The sequence below is a fragment of the Gordionus sp. m RMFG-2023 genome, chromosome 4 (genome assembly GCF_954871325.1).
Source record: "Gordionus sp. m RMFG-2023 chromosome 4, tfGorSpeb1-WG-v2, whole genome shotgun sequence".
Lineage (NCBI taxonomy): Eukaryota > Metazoa > Nematomorpha > Gordioida > Chordodea > Parachordodidae > Gordionus > Gordionus sp. m RMFG-2023.
The window spans coordinates 25,446,200-25,468,600 of NC_088778.1; the positions used below are offsets into that span (position 1 = coordinate 25,446,200).

The following is a 22,401-nucleotide window of genomic DNA, read 5'->3' on the forward strand; positions in this document are numbered from 1 at the left end:
TGACTAGTAAAATAAGAAAAACTGCCACACATGTATGCCAGAATGGAAATTAATTCTAAATATATATTTTGAGTTAATATTTATTGTGGCAAAATAAGAAAAATCACTAATATTGGCCATTATGCATGAATAAAAATTATAAAAGCTCTGAAAATTTAGTTACGCCAATTACTTAATTCATTAATATTTTTTTTTCAGGCAAATAAATAGAAGTCAGTTATAAGCGAAATGATATCTATAACGGCACCGTCTAAATTTTAAGTTCTTTCCCAATCAAATTAATGTTTATATGATTCTGTAATCTTTATAGAATCTTTTCAAAATAAATCTTAATATATCTAGCGTGCTATATTTTCAAATATTTGGCAGAAAAATCCATATTAAAATAGACTTCTGCCTAACAATAATTCCAATAGTTTAATCAAATTAATTTTTCTAAAATATAATTTAAATTTATATATCAAATTTTAAACTATTGGGTTTGACAGGACGGTCCGGTTCGACCGAAGACCGATTAAAAAGATAAAGGTTTTCTATTAATTACCTTTTAATTAATGTACATGAACACGTAAAACATATTATTTATGCATAACACTTTATATTATCTCATTCGTTGTTTGCCTTTATTCTTTTGTATAAACTTTATATATAAATTATTTATTTATTTTATTTTTTATTAAACAAATTATTTATCTAAGGAAATATCCTTAAGGGAGAGTGACTGGGACAGCAGAGGAATCTGAGAAAGATGATATAAATGAGCCAAAACCATTTGACCAATATTTTATATCAAATATTCTATAATATCGGATTGGTGGTAAGTGAATCATTATCGATTCCTAATTCTGGCCAAAATGGCAATGGATATCTACCAACGGGCTAAATCAGTAGCATGTGAACCGATTTTTTCTGAAGCTAGGGATGAAATATCAAAAAAATGTAATAGAACGAATCCAAAGACGGTTCAATCTCTAAATTTGAATCATGGATAATAATGAAAATTATTTTCAGAAGATTATCAAAATATTTATATAAAAATCAACTTTAAATCAAATATTTATCACATATTATATATCAAAAACTCATTAAATACGCAAAATGATTCATATTATATTCAATAAATTTGGTATTAAAAATTATTTGATGATATAATTGAAGTGGTAATTTAACACAGTTCATTTTTAATAAATTTAAAGCAGAATAAAACACTTATTATATAACAAAGGAACTTATTTTAAATGGGACCAAACCTGACTGGACAGACGGTCGCACGGTATGGTTTCATCCGAACGGTCCAGCAGTCCTGTTCCATTTTAGAAAAAAGAGGGGGCCTAATGGGACCGGACTGCTGAGTACTAAACAAAGTTCCTTTTGAGACATTTATTTTATAAATAGTCACCAGTCTTAATAAATTTCTGAAACTTAAGATATTCTAATTTAAAAAAATAAATATAATATCATGTTTTTGGAATATAATAAATTTTCACTGCCTTAAATGAAAATTTGGCAAGAACTAAATTAAAGGAAATTGTTATTAAATTAACTATATTATTTTTTCTAAATTATGTGCTAGTGGTAAAAATAAAGTAAAATTTATGTGTAATTTTATCTTATTTAAGAGAGACGGTTGCCAAATATCATGATGGGATTCTCATGTCTCATATTTCTATTAACTACTCACACCTCTTATCATTAATTTTAGGATTATTATAAAATATTAACTAATTACATAAAAAGATTTTGTATCCTGAAACAATAAAGAAAAACTAAATAAATTTAAGGGTACTAAGAACTTGGAAAATTATATATCACTAAAATTTACATATAAATGTTCAAATAAAATTTTAAGTAATAAATATATTTACTTTTCCCCCATCAGTTCAGAAATAGGATTTATTTCCGTTAGATTCTAAATTTATGCGTAATTATAAATATTCCAGAATCCAGATATCGTTATTATGACCAAGTGTTATTTTTTCAACTTTAATTCATATTTTGAGCTCTTTTTTTAAATTTAAAAATGTGATTTTCGAAATGTATTTAATTATGTTTAGAATACCTACCCTAAAAATTTCAGATAATTATATTATGAACTTTTATTTTAGTTTTTCCATAGATTTTTCATATAAATTATAAATGACTCAAAATTTAACGGTAAAATTATCTACAATTCATAAGATAGGTATTCTGAACGTGCTGGAATACATTTTCGGTAAAATCAGATTTTTAAATTTAAAAACACGCGCTCAAAAAATGACTTAAAATTAAAAAAATAATCCATCGGAAAAAACATATAGCCGCTAACATTTATAAATAAATATAATTTACTACTAGAAAATATATACTAATAGAATTTTTTTTTAACGTTGTGCTTTTAACGATTATCAAAAAAATAAATAGATATTAGTTAATTAATCCATTTTAACCACTTTCAAAAATATTTGACCATGATAAACTTACATATTCATTTTAATAAAAATAATTTATTATTATTAAAAAAATTTATAAAAATAAAAGGAAATCTAATAAATGAATTGGCATATATATTCTCTTAACACATATTATTTTTATGTAATATTTGATTTTTTTTAAACCCCAAATTTATATTTAAAAATAAAGAAGATTTTGTGAAAGTGTATTACCGCTCTAACAGTTTTTGCACTTAAATTTATTTTTTGTAAATTTAATATTCAGTCAATATTTCGATTATTAATCTACTAAATTATATAACAATTTAAATTTTAGTAATTAATATATCAGCACAATCTTACAACTAAATTTCATTTTCGTTTAAATTTTATGGAAATTTTAAATTGAGGTAAAATATTAAGTTACATAAAGAGCTCAATAAAGACTCAAATTTAACTGTCCTTATCAATTTTTTTTTTATATAAATCATCTTTTTAAAATATTCTCCATTGTAACTTTTCTTAAAATTTGAACAGTTTTCAAGTTTTAAAAAATATACTTTTAAAATTCAGTTCTACCGATCATGGTGGGTAGGAGATAAAGTTAGGAAACCCTGAAGATATTTTTATTTAGAATGAATTGTCATTTTGCAATTATACCATATTTGTTATTCTTATTTATAATAATACATATTTGTGGCGGGGTATTTCGTGGGAATATGGGAAAACCTTCGTTATGACCTAGACTCCCTCCATAAAGTATTTTTTTGAACTTCCATAATGTTGGAAGAAAAATATAATAATAAAAAACCGTGGCAGACCAATAAAAGGAGGGGGTGGTGGTTATTAAAATTATTTCGAAAAAAATAATGGCTACCAAATTGTTTACTCAGATTCAGAGTTTAGAACCTGGTAGAAAAAAAAATTCTAGTTTGTGTTCTGATAATTTTTTAAAAAGGTTTTGGTTCCAGTTCCTAAATTTGATGCGGTTAAAGATGACTCCTACAAAATTATATAAATTACCCGAACTTTTGTTAGAACCCATTTCTGAAGGGGTTCCTGGAAATTTTCAAATGGATTCTAGTACCTGTAAATATTAAATGAGAGTTCTAGGTTTAGGTTCCATTCCAAACTCTGCTCACATTGGTTTAACAACTATTTTTTTAACACATTCACACCAATAAAATGAAAAAAACAAAGCTGGACCTCCATCTTCCGATACTCTGCCCAAAAATGTATTTCGATATCGATGCACTATTAAAAATTGTATTTTGATATCGATACACTATTAAATCTAAATATCGCAGTGATGAAGCATCAAGTTTATTAATAGATAAGCATTATAAGATCTATAAATTTGCATAATTGATCTTTGTTTTTTAATAAAATGTTCACGCTCTGAATTATAAAAATTATTGTTAATGTTAGATTTTTTTTAAAATTGAAATAAATCGATTTTGAATCATCCTATTTTATTTTTATCAATGCGATCCAAAAACTAACAATATTAAATAATATATTCAGATAAATCAGCCATAAATTTCTACCTTTTTGTCATATTATTTTTTTTTTCTTAAATCTTAATTTAAGGTTTAAATATCATTTTCTTTATATACCTTTTTATCTAAAAATAAATATATTATTTAAGGCCAATTTGAATTTAAAGCAACATTTTATATAATTAAATTCGTATAAAGATTAATTATATTCTATGCCTTTTTCGATTTTCTTAATAATAAGTATATATTCCTAATTTAAAATGATTTTAAGAAGTTTTGTTTTCCTTTAGCCAATTTTAATTAAGATTTTTTTCAAAATAACATTCCGCAAGCCTCGAGAATTTGTTAATAGGTGTTCTAAACTTTCTGCCATCTATGAGAAAATCACAAGACTTGCGTAATATATTTTGGTTAAAACATTGGGTTAGCTGTTTTTAAAAACCCAGGTTTTTTAACAATATAATTTTAAGAATAATTAAAATATCTATATATATAATAGCCATATTCAAGAAATGAACGTTTTCGTATCTTGGTAATGTTAATTTTTTTTCTATCAACTTTCCTATCTTCATAACGTTAATTTTTTCACTTTCCTATCTCATAATGTTAAAATATTTTTTTTCCATCAACTTTCCTATCATCTTAATGTTAAATAAATCGAGGGCTATTATTATCTCGCTAATGTTAAAACTTTTTTTAAAAATTTTTTTATGGCAAAACAGAGATTCGAACTAGCGACCTATCGTTCGGTAGGCAAACGTTCTTACCATTGAGCCCCCCCTTCAATATTATATTTTGATATATTTGTGTATATATATGAAGCTTTATATAATTTGATCATGCGCATAATTTTGACGTAATTTTTGAATTTCTCACCAATATATTTTTACCGTCATTCAATTAATTATACCGTTGGAATCTCTTGAAATGACATTAGCTACCCATTTTTATCATGCTTCCTTCATTATTGATTAAAATTTCATAAAAGTAATTATTAAAATTTAGATCTTATAACTATTCTTTATATTATATTTAGCTATTTGACAAACAAAAATAAATCTCACAATACACCCTGACATTAGCTACCCATTTTTATCATGCTTCCTTCATTCTTGATTAAAATTTCATAAAAGTAAATTATTAAAATTTAGATCTTATAACTATTCTTTAAATTATATTTAGCTATTTGACAAACAAAAATAAATCTCACAATACACCCTGACATTAGCTACCCATTTTTATCATGCTTCCTTCATTCTTGATTAAAATTTTATAAAAGTAATTATTAAAATTTAGATCTTATAACTATTCTTTAAATTATATTTAGCTATTTGACAAACAAAAATAAATTTCACAATACACCCTGACATTAGCTACCCATTTTTATCATGCTTCCTTCATTCTTGATTAAAATTTTATAAAAGTAATTATTAAAATTTAGATCTTATAACTATTCTTTAAATTATATTTAGCTATTTGACAAACAAAAATAAATCTCACAATACACCCCAAACAATATTGGAATCTCTTAAAATGACATTAGCTACCCATTTTTATCATGCTTCCTTCATTCTTGATTAAAATTTCATAAAAGTAATTATTAAAATTTAGATCTTATAACTATTCTTTAAATTATATTTAGCTATTTGACAAACAAAAATAACACAATACACCCCAAACAATATTGGAATCTCTTAAAATGACATTAGCTACCCATTTTTATCATGCTTCCTTCATTCTTGATTAAAATTTCATAAAAGTAATTATTAAAATTTAGATCTTATGATCAGGCCGAGCCCAGGCCTGCAATAAAATTTGTTTAGTTCAATGTCTGACTCATAGTTAATAATAAAAAAATTCCCAAGCCCAGCCCCATAATTCATTTAAAAATACAATCAGAATATGAAAGTCGCATAGGCCTTGGTTTTTTGATAAGGCCTGGCCATGTCTGCGAAAAAAAATTTCCCGGCCAATGTTATCTCTATTTTAAATTTTACTTAATATGATATCTATCACAATTTTAAATTTTATTCTAAAATCTAAATATAAAATTTAATTTAAGACATTGTTATTAAATTACAATAGAAATAAATGGAATATAAAATTAAATTTAAGAAATTGTTATTAAATTACAATAAAAAATAAATGAAAATTATATAAAAGTTGCATTGGACTTGGTTTTTTGATCAGGCCTGGCTATGTCTGCAAAAAAAAATATCAGGCCAATGTCTATATCCCATATTTAAAATTAAAAAATTTTCAAGAATCTCTATTTTAAATTTTACCTAGATATTTCTAATACCCATAATGCTCGCGGTTACATTGCAACAATTTTACCTCTTTTTCTCTTAAATTTTAATATTTTTATAAAATATATTAATAAAGCATATTTCTTATCATATACACATAACTAATTAGTAATTACCCACAATAGAAATAAATGGAATATTAAAATTAAATTTAAGACATTGTTATTAAATCAAAATAAAAAAAATGAAAGTTGCATGGGACTTGGTTTTTTGATCAGGCCTGGCTATGTTTGTAAAAAAAAATTTTCAGACCAATATCTATATCCCATATTTAAAATTAAATTTTCAAGGATCTCTATTTTAAATTTTAGCCAATATGATTTCTATCACAATTTAAATTTTGATATTTCTTATACCCTTAATGTTCACGTGTTACATTGTAACAATTTTACCTCTTTTTCTCCTAAATTTTAATATTTTTATAAAATATATTAATAAAGCATATTTAGTATCATATACACCTAACTTAATAATTGCCCATCAACCCGTCATTCTAATTAAATTAAGTTAATTTTATAAAAAAAAGTTTCATATATATACAAATATATCAAAATATAATATTGAAGGGGGGGGGGCTTAATGGAAAAAAGTTTGTCTTCCGAACGATAGGTTGCGAGTTCGAATCCCAGTGTTGCCATAAAAATTTTTTTACATTAACGAGATAATAATAGCTCTCAATTTATTTAACATTAAGATGATTGATAGGAAAGGTGATAGAAAAAAGATATTTTAACATTAGGAGATAGGAAAGTGAAAAAATTAACGTTAAGATGATAGGAAAGTTGATAGAAAAAAAATAACATTACCAAGATACGAAAACGTTCATTTCTAGATTTAGGAATTTTTTTGTGTTACCAGTTATTTGAAAATAATATTTAATTTTTATTCTATGTAACGTTAATAAATAGAATACTATGGAAAATAGACAATCTCCCAAACAATTAAAGGAAAGTATCCGCAAATTACGGAATCACATAAAATCCAAATATAATAATCCTAAATTAGTTTCATTAACTACAACTCATAATCCTAATTCAAATTTATATCTCCCAATTGATTTATCAATTAAAACTGCTATGATTAGCGCATGCATAAGCCGTTTTCATCAAAAAATTAAACAAATCTTCCCTACCTCTTACACTTCTATTTTGGGAAATAGAAAAAGATTAAACATAACAAAAGAAGTTTTATTTTCCAATAATTTAGATAAAATATTTTTATTTTAAGGAAAGTGGTCGTAAAGTGCGAAGTCATATAAAATCCAAGAAACCCAAACCTATAGTAGCTTTAGTACCTACACCTCAAAGTATTAATTTAAATAAACCTTTTCCTATTGATATATCAACTAAAACTGCTAGGATGCGGGCATGTGCTGCCCGTTTTCGTCTAAAGCTTAAACAGATTTTCCCCACCACCTATACATCTATTCTTAAAAATAGAAGTAATTTAACACATTTTAATACTAAAGATATTCACTTAATAACTGAACATACTTGCGGGCCTATGAATATCATATGTCAATTTTGTTTTTCCATGAATTTCATAGCTGAGAGACCGACCGACGGTAAATTCACACAGTGCTGTCATAAAGGGAAGGTTATCCTTACCCAAATACCATATCCTCCTTATTTAAAAAATCTTATATCAAACCCTCAAGATAAGTTACATAATAATTTTATGAAGAACATACGTTCTTATAATTCAGCAGTAGCTTTTGCATCGATGGGCGCAAAAATTTCGGATCTTACAGGTAGTGGCCTTTATTGTTTCAAAGTGCACGGTCAAATATATCACCGCACATCTAATTTATACCCACCTTCTAATGCTTTGCCTACTTATGCCCAGTTATACGTGTTAGATACGACACAGGCTATAGATAAGCGTATACACCATCCAGCAAATAGTAAATGTAATAAAGATATTATGAAGCAATTAGATCAGTTAATACGACAAATTAACCCCTATGCTCTTAGTTTTAAGACATTAGGTGAAGTCCATCAATCTGCATTAGAATTAGCAACTACTTCTAATACAAAACTCCCAACCATTAATATGATCTTTAAAGGAGATCGTTCTAGCGATCGACGCCGTTATAATTTACCATCTATGGATGACGTAGCTATGATTTTCAATAATGAAGATGGAGAGCCTCCTTTCAAAAGAGATATTAAAGTCTATCCTAAATCTAATGACAACGATCTCATTATTCTTAATGTATTGAGCCCAAATTTAGACCCCATGGTTTATCCTATACTATTCCCTCATGGTGAACCTGGTTGGTCTCCTAATATGATCGCTGACAATTCTGACTAACAGGAGCTCTGGTAAATAATGATACTATTTAAGGTGCTACTAAGAGATATTGCTTCATTAAAAATAATATTCCCCGTCATTTTTGACGGGTTATCAACTAGTAATAATATAATATGATAACGCCGATAAATTAGAGTTTTTTTGTTGTTGTTGATAGAATACTAAGTAAATTGGAATAGAACTTTATGATTGATTGATTGATTTGCCAATAAATTTTAAAACATAAAGGTTTGTTTTAATTATAAACGCCCAACCATGGGGCACAAGCAGTCCCTTCTTAGATTAGCGCATTTCTAAGGCATTCCAAGGTTAACTTCTTTAGGACACGTCCCGTCCCGGTAGAACATTTTGGAACAAGTACAGTTCAAGATATAGAGTCTTATGGACGCGTTCTATCATATATATATTAAAGCTGGGGCCGAGGTTTGAGCATCTTTAAAGATTTTGTTTTCGCAAGGTAATTGTTGTTAGCACATTTCCATAATAATAAAATGTAAACTTTAAAAAAAAATTTGTTATGTTTAAATTAGTATATTTCAGAAACGTGGAATTTACTATAATAAAAGAAGGCTTGAGTAAAATTTCTAAAATATATTCACAATTATATCACGAATTATAAGGTGATTGTTATAAAAAAATTTTTTGTAGTATTCGTAGAGATAATCAAAAAATTGACTTAAGTATACTTAACTGCAATATCATGTAAAATTCTCTAAGTAACAATGGCGTCGTTATCACTTATTCCTCAAGTATGTTAAATTTAATAATCATTGGGAGGTTAGGCATGTTTAAAAACATTTCGAGCAAATAAAAAAATATTTTAGGCATGATAAATTTAGAGAATGTCTCATACTCTTTGTCATCTCCCAGGCTTTACATATTTTTGATCTGTAAAACCTCTTTTTATCTATAGGATCTAATAATTTGTTATTATAATAATAAAAATAAAATATTTTGAAAACGACTTATATATTTATACTTATATCTAATCTAAATGATATATATTGATTTTTAAAGAGTATTACCATGTATGCATATAAATATTATATATTTTATGTGGATTATAATACTTATTAATATATATTTATCTTTCTAAAATTTCTTTATTTGAAATAAAAACTAAAACATATTTTTAAAAAAAATTATATATAAATATAATATTTCTTGACCTGTGTGTTTGATTTTACTGCAATAACAAAATATTATACTAACTTGTTTTTCATAATCCATTTAATTTAAATTATAATAAAATATTTTCTAATTTTCCAATATTAAAAAAAACCAATTTTATATATGCCAATATTTAAGGAAAAAATTGATTTTCCATGATTTGATTTGAAGAAAAGTTTACAAAACGTAATTTATGCTTAAAGATTGGGGATACGATGAAAATCATGGTAATATTTTCTTAAATATATATATAGTTATATAATAATTTAGTTATTTTAAATATTATTAATGCTTTGCTCATACCTGACAATAATGGACTCCGCTTGCTCCATTTAAGACAATTTTTATACTAATATAAGTCGAGTTGAGTCGTAAAACCATTCAAGCCCGATAATTTTTTTGGACACGAATTTTCCGGCAGTCATATTTTCAATGTCCATATCTATATCAAATTTTTCCCAATGTCAAATTTACGTTTTAATATCTATTTTGTGTATTAGTAATTAGATCATATCATTTTTAAAAAAATTATTTTTTTTGTGAATTTTTTTTATAGATTTAAGTATTATTTAATAAAGTTTCTTAAAATATAACCAAAAAAAAAGTATATTGTAATTTATTTTCTTTGCCAAAAATTTAATGTCCAAGCTCGCCTATTAAAAATTTGCGAAATATGGCCCTATAATTTTCTACATAGGGAATAAATTTTATTTTATTTGTAGATTTAATTTAGTAAAGTAGTTCTTAAGATAAAAGGAAAAAGAAATAAGCTCATTTTTGTTATTTATTGTTATTTCAAAAAATATTAATCAAAATTAAGAGATTCGAGAAGCCCGTCCTGATTTTTTGAGTAATGACTTTACTTACTTGACTGAGGCTGGTTTTGCAGATCTCTGATTTTTTTTATATATCTATGAAGACGTATAATTTAGTAAAAATAAAAAGGTAGTTGGTAGGAGAGGGGGTAGGCTAATTTCCCCGAACTCGATGTTAAACGCATGTCAAAGGATGAATATATATATTTTTTTAAGAAAATGGCCATAGAGATCCTTGTCAAAATTAGTATGGATTTGAAAAGTAGTATAATATATTTTTAATACAACGACTTCTACCATGGATGAGAGAGTTAGACGCAGAATCTTGGTAAACAGAGAGGAAATATTTTCCCTTCGTTTCTAAGGCATGGGAATTTCTCTCTTTCTATCTTTCCTCCTTCTTTCTTTCTTAAGAAGTAGGAAGTTTGGGTTCAGGAGGATAAATTTTATTTCTATCGCTCTTTAATGAGTGCTTTTTCTATTTTGCTGATTTAAAATTAATTTTAATTTGGCTTTTCTTTCTTGATTAGGAGGTAGGGATAAATATTTTCGAAGATGGAGGTATCTTATTGGAGAGAGGGAAAAGATATAAAAGGTTTTTAATTTACGATTTAAAAAAAAAATTCTTTTCTATTCATTCACATACACAATACTGCCAAAATCTATAATATATTCATTTTTTTATATGAGAAAAGAGATGTCAGAAAAAAAAATTGAATGTAGATCAGAATCAATTTAAGATTAGCCTGAACCTGCTAGTTACGTATTATAATTATATTGGTTTTGTTAAAAAGCCTGATTAGGGTCGATTTTTAAAAACGATCAGATTAAAATTTTAGTCAAAACCGCGAGATTTGACAAATAGAGATCCAAACCTGTTTGCCATTTATGAATCGGACTTTTTAACAATAATAATATTTATCAACAATTTTACAAATTATTATAAATTATATATTGATTTTTTTAATGATATATATAATAAAAAATTAATAAAAATAAAAATTCATAATCTGTGCGCAAGAACCTTTTATCGGTATATTAATCTCGATATAATATTTCGTGAATAGATATAAATAATTTGGATCTCAAATCCAATTATCAATTTATTTTAAAGAAAAGAGTCAAACCATAATCATTTAGACAAAGAGAGTATATAATATAATAAAAATTCTCACGCTGCACCATCTCCAAAAAAAAAATATAATAAAATTGGTAAGTAATAAACTGATTAGTATTATAATTGATCCAAAAATATATTTTTTTTATAGAGAAAAAAATAAATAAATCACTTCTTCCCTTTTAACCAAAATAAAAAATTTTTCCTTATTTTTCATCCCCAAAAAAAATTCTCATAAATTCTAAAAATAAAAAGATTCATAAATTTCAAAAAAAAAGAGTAGGATAAGAAGATGACAATGAAAATGCTAAAAGCCTGGGGATACGGCGAAAATGATGGTAAAAATATTCTTTAATTTCACGATTATTTGGCAAATTAAAATAAAATAGAAGTCGTAATGTAACTTGTGTTATTGTTTAACCCTTACACTGCGTTCCCAGTTAACGCGAATTTACGGCGGAGAATACAAAAATAGAGCAATTTGTATAATTCGCCACGAATTCGCGTTAAAAATAATTATAACCTCTCTTACCCAAAAGACCCTCTGGGGAACTCTCTTTTTTTAAAAAAAATATATATATATAAATTTTCACAATTGAGGAAAAAGGTTTTATACTATGACGAAGGAATGTTTAATTCAAAATAATGATTATGAAATTTTTCATATATTCTGTTTTTTTGCTGTCTTTTTCACGTGGACAGATATAACGGACTTCTTTTTTACTTTGATGGATTTATTAGGCATATATAGTATTTTTTCCACTGACATCTGGAAATTCTCTTCATATCTGTCAAAAAATGACATACGCTTTTTTTCACTAGGTTTGTGATAAATGGGATATTTAATGTTCCCGATGAATTATTGGAACAAATTTTTATTGAGTTATATTCTTTTATATATTTTATTAGAATCACCACATGTATAATTTAATATTCATAAAAAATTTCATTAGTATATAATAAATAAAAAAATTTCCAAAAAAAAGAGTTTATTGGTTATTGATAGGCTTAGTTTCGAGGCGCTTACATTTTCAAGGTATATAATGATTTGTAAATTTCCCTAGTAAATAATTATAGGAAAGACCCATGGGGATAAAAAAAATATTTTAATCTAATAATTTATTTATTTATTTCAATATAATAGTATTTTAAAAAGAAAATTATTTAAAATTGTACGTTACATTTCTTGTTGAATCCTTTAAAATGCTATAAATAATTTTAGTTTAAAAATTATTTTGAAAGCACCGGAAGTAGTATAGCGGTTAATATAATTAGTTTTGTTAAATGGCTCGATTTGAGCCGATTTTTTAAAACGGTTAAATCAATATTTTATCCAGAAAAAATATTAAGCAAGCCTGAAGATTTTTCTCATAGATGGAGCAAAGTTTTGGACATCTATTAGCGAGATCTCAAGGCTTAGGCAATATACTTCTGGCTAAAATATTGAGTTAGCCTTTTTTAAAAATCGGCCCAAATCAAGCCATTTAACAACACTAAATATAATAAAACAATATGAGTGGCTGTAATGGGTTAACTTTTTTAAGTAACGTTTACAGCACAAATAATGTATACATGATTTAAAATATATGGGTAGAATTTAGGTGGTAAAAAACATTACAGATATTTACAAAAGAAACGGCTTAAAAAATTTTGAGATACAAAAATTTGTCAAGCCTCTTTAAAAAAAAAATTCACAATTAATTTGACATATTATATTAAAAAAATTGTTAAAGAAAAAATTGTTAAAGAAAAAATTTTGTTTTGTCTTTTTTTCTCCAGTTTTAACAATTTCATATTAAAATTGAGCAAGCGCGACGCCGTAGTATATCTATAAAAGATGTCCAAACTAAAATTGCGCATGCCTTCCTTCATAGTACATAAAAGATGTTTATATTAATTTTATATATAACTATGAAATATAAAAACAACAATAATACCATTTTTTCCCCATTTTTTAAAATATAAGATTTTATATAAAATACCCTCCCCTCTACAGCCATTTAACTCCTTTGTCTCATCGGTTTAGTTTAGTAGAATATTTTATTTTTTTTAAAAATACCATAGGAACAATTCTAAGATTCTTATAATTGGTTCAAAAAGTGACACCTATTGCTCTTATACATAATATGAATAGGAATAATCGCCTAATTTATTTATAAAAGTAGATTTAGATAAAGGTAATAAAAAAACTTTTAAAAATATGTTCAAAATAACTAGTGTCCATCTCCATGGTCGTGAATTAAAGAAGCGTATATACTATACAATTAAAATATATAGTCAACAAGATGATAATACCTTAAGTATATATTTTAAAAAAATTGAAGTTAATATCAAAAAAATATTTACCTTTGGGGAGTAAAAACTAATGCTTGTGCAATTAAAAATCTTTCCTTAAGATTCCGAGCTCACCCAGAGACAACATTATGTTTATAGTTAGCTCTAATTCGCGGCAAAGTATTTAATTTTTATAGTCTTCCCTGCGAATTTGCATTAACTGTGAATCAGGGTAACTAACACTCATCCACATAAAATTAATGTTTAAGCGCAAAAATATACAAAATATTTTTGTCTAAAAAAAAACTAGACTCGAGGAGTTGGATTGGTTACTTAACTTGCTTTAAATCGAATGTTCTTTATTATTATTTATGACACTTGCAATTATTAATGTTTTTGATAGTACGTGATGATAACATTTAGAGAGAGGTTAGGGGTTCGCAATATCTATTTAACTAATTTTTTTTTATATTCGAGAACTTATCGTATGTACGCAATTATCACGAAATAATTAACTGCATAAATAAGACTCCGCTCAATGTTTTAGGAGAGAAGTTTACTGTAGTATAGATATGGACCATTTCATAAAAAAGAGTTTATAGGTCACATTTTTGACTTTTTTTTTTTGAAATATAAAAGAGATTTTAAACGATTATATAAATATTAATGAAATCAAAAAATATTTCGAATAGACACAGATTTAATATTTATTTTTTAAAAAAAAACTTATATATATTATGTAATATAAATAATTATACCAAACTAAATAATTATACCAAACTAAGTATATAGGCAAAATGAGTATTATAGAAATGGAACCTTAGTCATTATTTATAAATAATTAATTATATATAAAAATAAGTGATATTTTTTTTTCTATTTTGGAACTATTATATATTGAGTGAGAATCAGGATATTACCTCCACCTCTCTCTCCGCCCTGTGTATATTTAAAATTTCTATAAAATATCTTAAAAATATGATTTCTTTAATTGAGATTTCTCTAAGGAAATTAAGCAGAAATCAAAGCGAAAATACAAAATTAATAATAAATTTTATACCAAAAATTGTAAATAACTGTCCTAATTTGAATTTTTATATATTAAAAAAAATATATTTAAACTATATTGGTAAACTTTCTTGATAAATCAGTAATTCCAATTTATCCATTGAATAATCTGAATCAAAAAAATTTTAAAATTTTTTTAAAATTTTTGCTTAAATATTAGCAGTCTAATTATCAGTTTGATTTTACTGAAGGGGACTCTAAGCGTAAATTCGATTCAGCAAAAAAAAACTTGGCTTGAAATTTTTTTGTCCATTGGACTTGAACTCGATTCTATCGCCCATAAGTTTAAATCCATAAGTTTAGATTTTTATATCCGAGATACTAATTCTCAATTAAATAACAATTTTATTTGTATACTATTAATATGAATATCGGTGTGAGTTTTAACATGTAATAAAAAAACAAATAAAAACTTGTTCTTAATCATGTTTATATATTCATCCAAAAGTTTGGTCAATTATACACTAAATAACTCTATGATATTAAATCAGGATTATCGGATGACGTTTGTAAATTTTTACAACGGGATCATATGAAAATTGATAAATTTGTTCCACCATACCTATTAACACATTAGGCTATATTCGAAAACATGTGAGTGCAATCAAGAATGGGCTTATTTATTTTTATAAGTCCAATTTTAAATTAATTTATTAGTCCCGAATACTCCTCTACCCTAAGTCTTGAATGGTTTTAATAAAATATAGGTTATTGGCTTCTGCCTGCAAAAAAAGTATAGTATGTAGTTTCTTAATTCCTATCATATTTAAAAATAAATTGATTAAGCTACACGCTATTTTTCTGTCAATGGCACCTAAATATCGGAGACCTATCACCTACTGTAGAATCTATCCGCATATATTTTTCTATAATTTTAACAATATACAATTGTTCATTTTTTTGCATTGATCGATTTTAGCGGTTGCTCTTATATGTTCCTCTATCTGCAAAATGTTATTTTTCTTTTTCAGGGGAATTTTTATTATTTCCCCGATTAAACTTAAAGCTTTATTATAAAAAAACCTATAATATAGTCCTAAAGAGCATCTATTCCCGGTAAGTAAATATTTACCAAAGAACGGGATCTTATGCACGAAACAAGCAGTCTAATAAGATAATTATTATCATGTATATGAACTATTGGCAAGGTTGAGCATTAACGCGAATACTTATTTAAATTACTAAATTTAAGTTCTTTTTTGCATTTATATTTAGTAGCGGTGTAAAGTAACATGAAAATAACGTCGTTACTAATACCTTTTTTGATCTTCTAAAGGTAACGAGAAACGATAACGCATTTCCTTATTTTTGAGTAACGGTAGCAAGACGTACTTCAAATTTATCTTAAAAAATATGGAAAAACATATTTTATTGTATTATAAAATTACTTTTTTATTTATTTTTTAAATCTTATAGATAATTTAAGCCCAGTTTTCAATTCACATCTACCCAAATTCCTTCATTTTTATTTTTAATTTTCTTTGTTAAATTTTTAGTCTAGATTGTTAATCTAATTAATATTTAATCAATTGGAAATTTATTTTCTTATTAATATTATTGTAACATTTTAAGAGTTTTGAAAGGATTGAGAGATTAAAATCGTTGTCAAATAAGAAAGGTTAAAATAACATGATACTAAATCAGACTAATATCCTCGTTAGAACTAAACTGATACATCAGACTAATATCCTCGATTATATATATTTTTCTATAATATTCGTCAAATCAGAAAAGTTAGAACTAAAATGATACTAAATCTTTATTAAATAATAAGTTAAAAATATAATCAACTAAATTAAAAATAAAAATTAACATTAAAAATTATAATTAAGTTCGTAAAATCATGATCTCCCTTTATACAAATATCCTCGAATATATATATACTTTTCTATAATTCATTTACATAATGTTTTACAAACAAACTAAAAAAAATCTTGAACTTTCTTTAATTTGAATAATCATTCTTTTTTATTCCTCTTTCTTTAAATCATTTGCATTCGAAATTTAATTCTTTTTTCTTGAGTAGATTTGAATATCCTTCGGCTTTGTAATTTGGTTTAACAATAACAACACATAATTGGTTATAATTTGTCAACGATTAACGATAGCATCCTGGTCTTCTTGTCAATATATCCACTTTGCCTTAAGATCTCTTATACGATAATGATTTCTTGTATCTTTTGATCCAAAATAAAAATCCGATCTCTAATTGAGCTCGATTGCGGCATAAATTTTCAAATGACGAAAAGCCGTTTCTCTTTATGAAGATTTTTTGGTTAATCAACAACCTGATATTTTGCTAAATATTATCAACTTACAGTCAACCATATATCTTTAATAAAAATTTATAACGAATTTCTTTTAGCTACATCGATCACTTGTACGTATAACGATCTCTTGTGACGCATTCTTTTTAGCTAAACGACTAATTCTCCGAAACACGACCATTAATATTGATACCATTGTTTTATTGCTCTCATTCTTTGTCTTAGTGTCGATAGTCATCTCATACATCCCCTTCCCCCTTTATTTAGAATCTCTTTTCAGAGTTAATTAGACTGACTTTTGATCTTCTAAAGCCTGGATCAATCGCTGTAAGGCACCTCTGTACCAATATGGTATTGATATTTATATTGCTGAGGCTAGTGGGAGAGTTAATTAGACTGAATTGTTGAAATTGCCCTGTCGCCTCCACTCTCCAACATCATTGTAACATTTTAAGAGTTTTGAAAGGATTGAGAGATTAAAATCGTTGTCAAATAAGAAAGGTTAAAATAACATGATACTAAATCAGACTAATATCCTCGTTAGAACTAAACTGATACTAAATCAGACTAATATCCTCGATTATATATATTTTTCTATAATATTCGTCAAATCAGAAAAGTTAGAACTAAAATGATACTAAATCTTTATTAAATAATAAGTTAAAAATATAACTAAATTAAAAAAAATTAAAATAATCAAAAATTAACATTAAAAATTATAATTAAGTTCGTAAAATCATGATCTCCCTTTATACAAATATCCTCGAATATATATATACTTTTCTATAATTCATTTACATAATGTTTTACAAACAAACTGAAAAAAATCTTGAACTTTCTTTAATTTGAATAATCATTCTTTTTTATTCCTCTTTCTTTAAATCATTTGCATTCGAAATTTAATTCTTTTTTCTTGAGTAGATTTGAATATCCTTCGGCTTTGTAATTTGGTTTAACAATAACAACAATTATAATTTATTCCATAAATAATATTATGTCAATTGTATAATTTCTTCAGATGAAGATGAGTAAAGCCTGCCTAGACTTTAATATGTAACATTTTTTACACCAATGAAGAAAACTAAGGGTACAAAGTTTATATTTTAAAAGTGTAAATTGTATTCCAAATCAAATATTTTAACTTCAATTGTGGAATAAACATGAGCATCCTCCAAACTGTGCAGCCATTTTTAAGGAAAAAATGGATATCTGATTAAACTGGTTATAACAAATAAAACTCTTTCTATGTGAAATTAATATAGTCTTATTAAGGAGAATGGCCACAAATTAGACGAATCTTATGATAAATCCAAATACAAGGATTTTCTAATAAGTCGTTCATAGATGATATTATATGGTTATATACAGGGATCCAAACTGAAACGAATATCTGTTCGGTTCGGGTTCAGGTTCGGATAAAAATAACGGTTCAAGGTTTAGGTTCGGTTCGTAAAAAATCATAATATCGGTTCGGTTCGAACCTCTAAAAACCGGTTTGAACACTTTTGTATTCAAACCTACATTCGAATTATGTATAGGGAAAATATTTTTTTATTTTATCATTAATTTAAAAAAATACATGTATAAAACTTACCTTTTATTTTAATTGCACATTATAAAATAAAATTTAATTTATAAATATAAAAATAAAAATAAAAATAAATATCAATGATTAATTTTAATATGAACAATATTTTACTTTTTTTACTTAAATTTTTTTTATTAAGCCACACGATGAATATATTTTCAAAATTCGTCCCACTCAAATTACATCTATAAAAAAATAGCTTATAAATTTAATTGTTGAAAAACATCTTTCCATAGTCCACACTAACTCTGGTAGCATGCACTGCCAATATGATATCAGATTTGATATGTGATTTATAATAATATTTTGGATTTAATTTTGGAAAATGTTGTTAAATGACAATTTACTAAAGTTTACAAAAATTTTACCGACACTTATCAATCAAACGTGATTCATAATAATCTTTAAAATAATTAGAATATAATTAAAATTTTTTCAATTATAATAATAATAACTTACATATTATTTTATAAGCATAAAATCATGAGTCTCGAACCGGTTCAGAGGCATTTTATCGGTTCGGTTCAGGTTCGGCTAGACTTTTTTTTAGCGGTTTATGTTCGGTTCAGGTTCGATAAAAAATACCTGTTTTTAGCGGTTTAACGGTTCGGTTTGGATCCCTGGTTATATATGCCATATTTAATTGTTATGGAACATGTTCTTACAGCTCTTTCGATTTTAAAGAGAGAAGAATAAATGCATTTGGGAAATTTCACTTCTACTATAACAATTTTAATATTTAAAAAATGGCTTTAATTAATTTCATTTTGTAATCTACTTATTAATGCAATTCTGCAAGACAAAGATAAAAGGTATACAGTTGAAGTATTGTTCACAATTTATATTCTGATAATTTTTTTATTTCTATTGAATATATATTATCAGCAATAATTCATCCTATTTAAATCAGATTGGCCCTCGTAAAACTATCAGGGAAGGAAGGAAGCTAAAACCTATAATGAAGATACGTTTGACGATGAACTAAGCTTTTTCCAAATTGAAGATTATTCTTAATTAATGATTCCCCAAATTAAAATTGTTACTTATCCAATATAATATAAAACACCCATCCTCTGCGATAGTTGAACGGTGTCACAGCGAAAGCTGTGTTTGTCACTAAGCATTCTTGTTTATCTGATCAAAATTTTAAGTTTTTATAACAAATATATCTTATCTTGTAATTTATAATTTTTTTATTATTTTATTTATAAATTATATATACAAAATAATTATTAGAAATATATCTTATTATTTATTATTTTTCCTTAATTATATCACATATAGAGGAATTTTTTTTTTAATACAATATTTAATTTTTTTAAGTAACGTAACGAGTAACCTCGTTACTTTTTTGAATAGGTAGTGCATTTCTTTTTTCACAAGGTAACGAATAATTTTTTCAGACGTGACGCGCTATGAGTAACACGTATCTTTTTGAAGTAACGCTTACAGCACTAATTTATACAAATTCAATATATAATTACCGCTTTTAAGTAATTGGACAGAATTGAAAGGCCATAGTAATAATATTATACCAATGGGTTGTATATGCCACATTCTTCACAATTCGTTTAAAAAGGCCTTAATTTTTCTTAAATATGATATTGAGAGTATAGTAATTAAATGCTATAATGAATTTAGCAACTCGACAAAAAGAGTTACAATTTAAAAGAATTGGTAGATAGGTGCAATTTGAATGGTCAGAATCACTTCGCCTCCAACACGCTGGCTTACATTAATCCCAGCGATTAAGCGGATGCTTAAGTATTTTCAACCCCTTAAAGAATATTTTTTATCATTATCAGAAACCCCACCAATTTTTGAAATAATTTTTGGAGATAATTTTGTAGAGGCATATTTAGGTGTTGTCCTTAACGTTGACACTTTAGTCAATAACAAAAATTACAATTGCAATCTGAAGATGTATTAGCAATATATCATGATCTTATCCTAAAACTAAAGAATTCATTAAATTTAAAAATTCAACAAAATTTTAATGGGAGCATTTCTAAAAATATTTTACAACATAATAATGATGTAGAAAAGGCAATAAATTTCAAAAATGAATCAAAGATATTTATAAAAAATATTATAGAATATGTAGAAAAACGTTAAGATATTATAGATAATATAATATCTTAGCCCTATGACATTAAAATAATGTCCAGAATTTGAACAATTACAAAAAATTATTAGTAATTATAAAATACCAAACATAGATACAGAAATTCTCTTTGAGGAATAATCACAATTTTATTCCTATTATGAAGAAAAATTATCAAAAAACTATCACATGATTACCCAAGAAAAATGGATGGATTTCTTTCTAATAAAAACTCACCATTGATAGAGAAAATATGCAATTTTATATTTTCTATTCCGCATTCAAATGCTTCATCAGAGAGAATATTCAGTCTAATGACTACTGCTTGGCGAATAGAACGTCATCATTGGAAGCTGAACTTATGGTTAAACAAAATATAACTATTCATGCAAAGAGTTTTTAGCCTATCTCCACAGTGCCGATGGGAAATCTTTATTGCCTCTTAAAATCATCCATAAAATAAAAAAATAATATTATGCTATACTTATAAACATGAGAAAATTATATATCATAATTGTTATTAGTAAATCAATAAAGAATTTTCATTGTCTTTAAAATCTTGTTATATTATATATAACACATTAACTTAGATGAGTATGCTACATCAATTACCCCGGTCGAAGGCAGGGCAAAAGCGGGCCGAAGGCCCGCAAATTGGGGGGTATGGGGCGAAATCCCCCATTAATTATTATATAAGAAAAACTCACGTTTTCAAGTGAAGAATATCTGCCAACCCTGATAGGAACACCAAATTTTATTCGCTATTTTTTTATGTAATTTCTATTTTAGGGTAACCTTCCCTTTATTAAGAAGGAACCAATATTTTATGTAAATTATAGCACTTTTATTATTTTATTTAATTTTATATTCGAATTCTTAAAATATTTCTATATATACATTGTCGTATTTTTTTACATCTTATAATAACTTAATATGAAAACTTAAATTACCTAAGCTTGAATAAACAATAATTTAAATGCGATTCAATTTACAAATTATATTAACTACCGCTTTATGTAATATATATTTTTTTGATATAATTAAATCAATTATATATTTTTTGGTTATTTAGAGACGATTATACAATTTGTTCAATAAAATGCAATAAAATATTTGTAAAAAATGTTTTTGACAGTACTTATAAAAATTTTGGTAAGTATTTTAGTTATCTGAAAAATAGTGTTGACCAGTTCATTTATAAAATATTAAGCGTGAAAAAAAATTTCCAGTTAATTATAAAATTTCTAGCCAGTTTTTTATTTAAATAATTATCAAATTATATAAAATGAATCAATCTCAACTGAATAAAAAAAAAAGCATTCACATTTTTAATTATTTTTTTTACAACTGCTAAATTTAGTTTTTAAAATCCAGTATTATGAGTGATTGAATTGAAATACAAATTAATGTCTACTGTATCAAATTTTTAACATAATCTTATCCTAATTTTAACCTTAACCGTCCAATCT

General features: G+C 25.5%; 1 protein-coding gene across 1 annotated transcript in view; it reads left to right on the forward strand.

Annotated features, from left to right (window-relative positions):
• Nucleotides 1–9,787: 9,787 nt before the first annotated feature.
• Nucleotides 9,788–22,401, forward strand: part of LOC135927949 (carbonic anhydrase 1-like) — a 32,853-nt gene continuing 20,239 nt past the window's right edge. Inside the window, exon 1 of the mRNA XM_065464232.1 lies at nt 9,788–9,926. Within this exon, the coding sequence (XP_065320304.1) occupies nt 9,893–9,926 (34 nt within the window). The 5' untranslated portion in view covers nt 9,788–9,892. The remainder of the gene's footprint in view (nt 9,927–22,401) is intronic.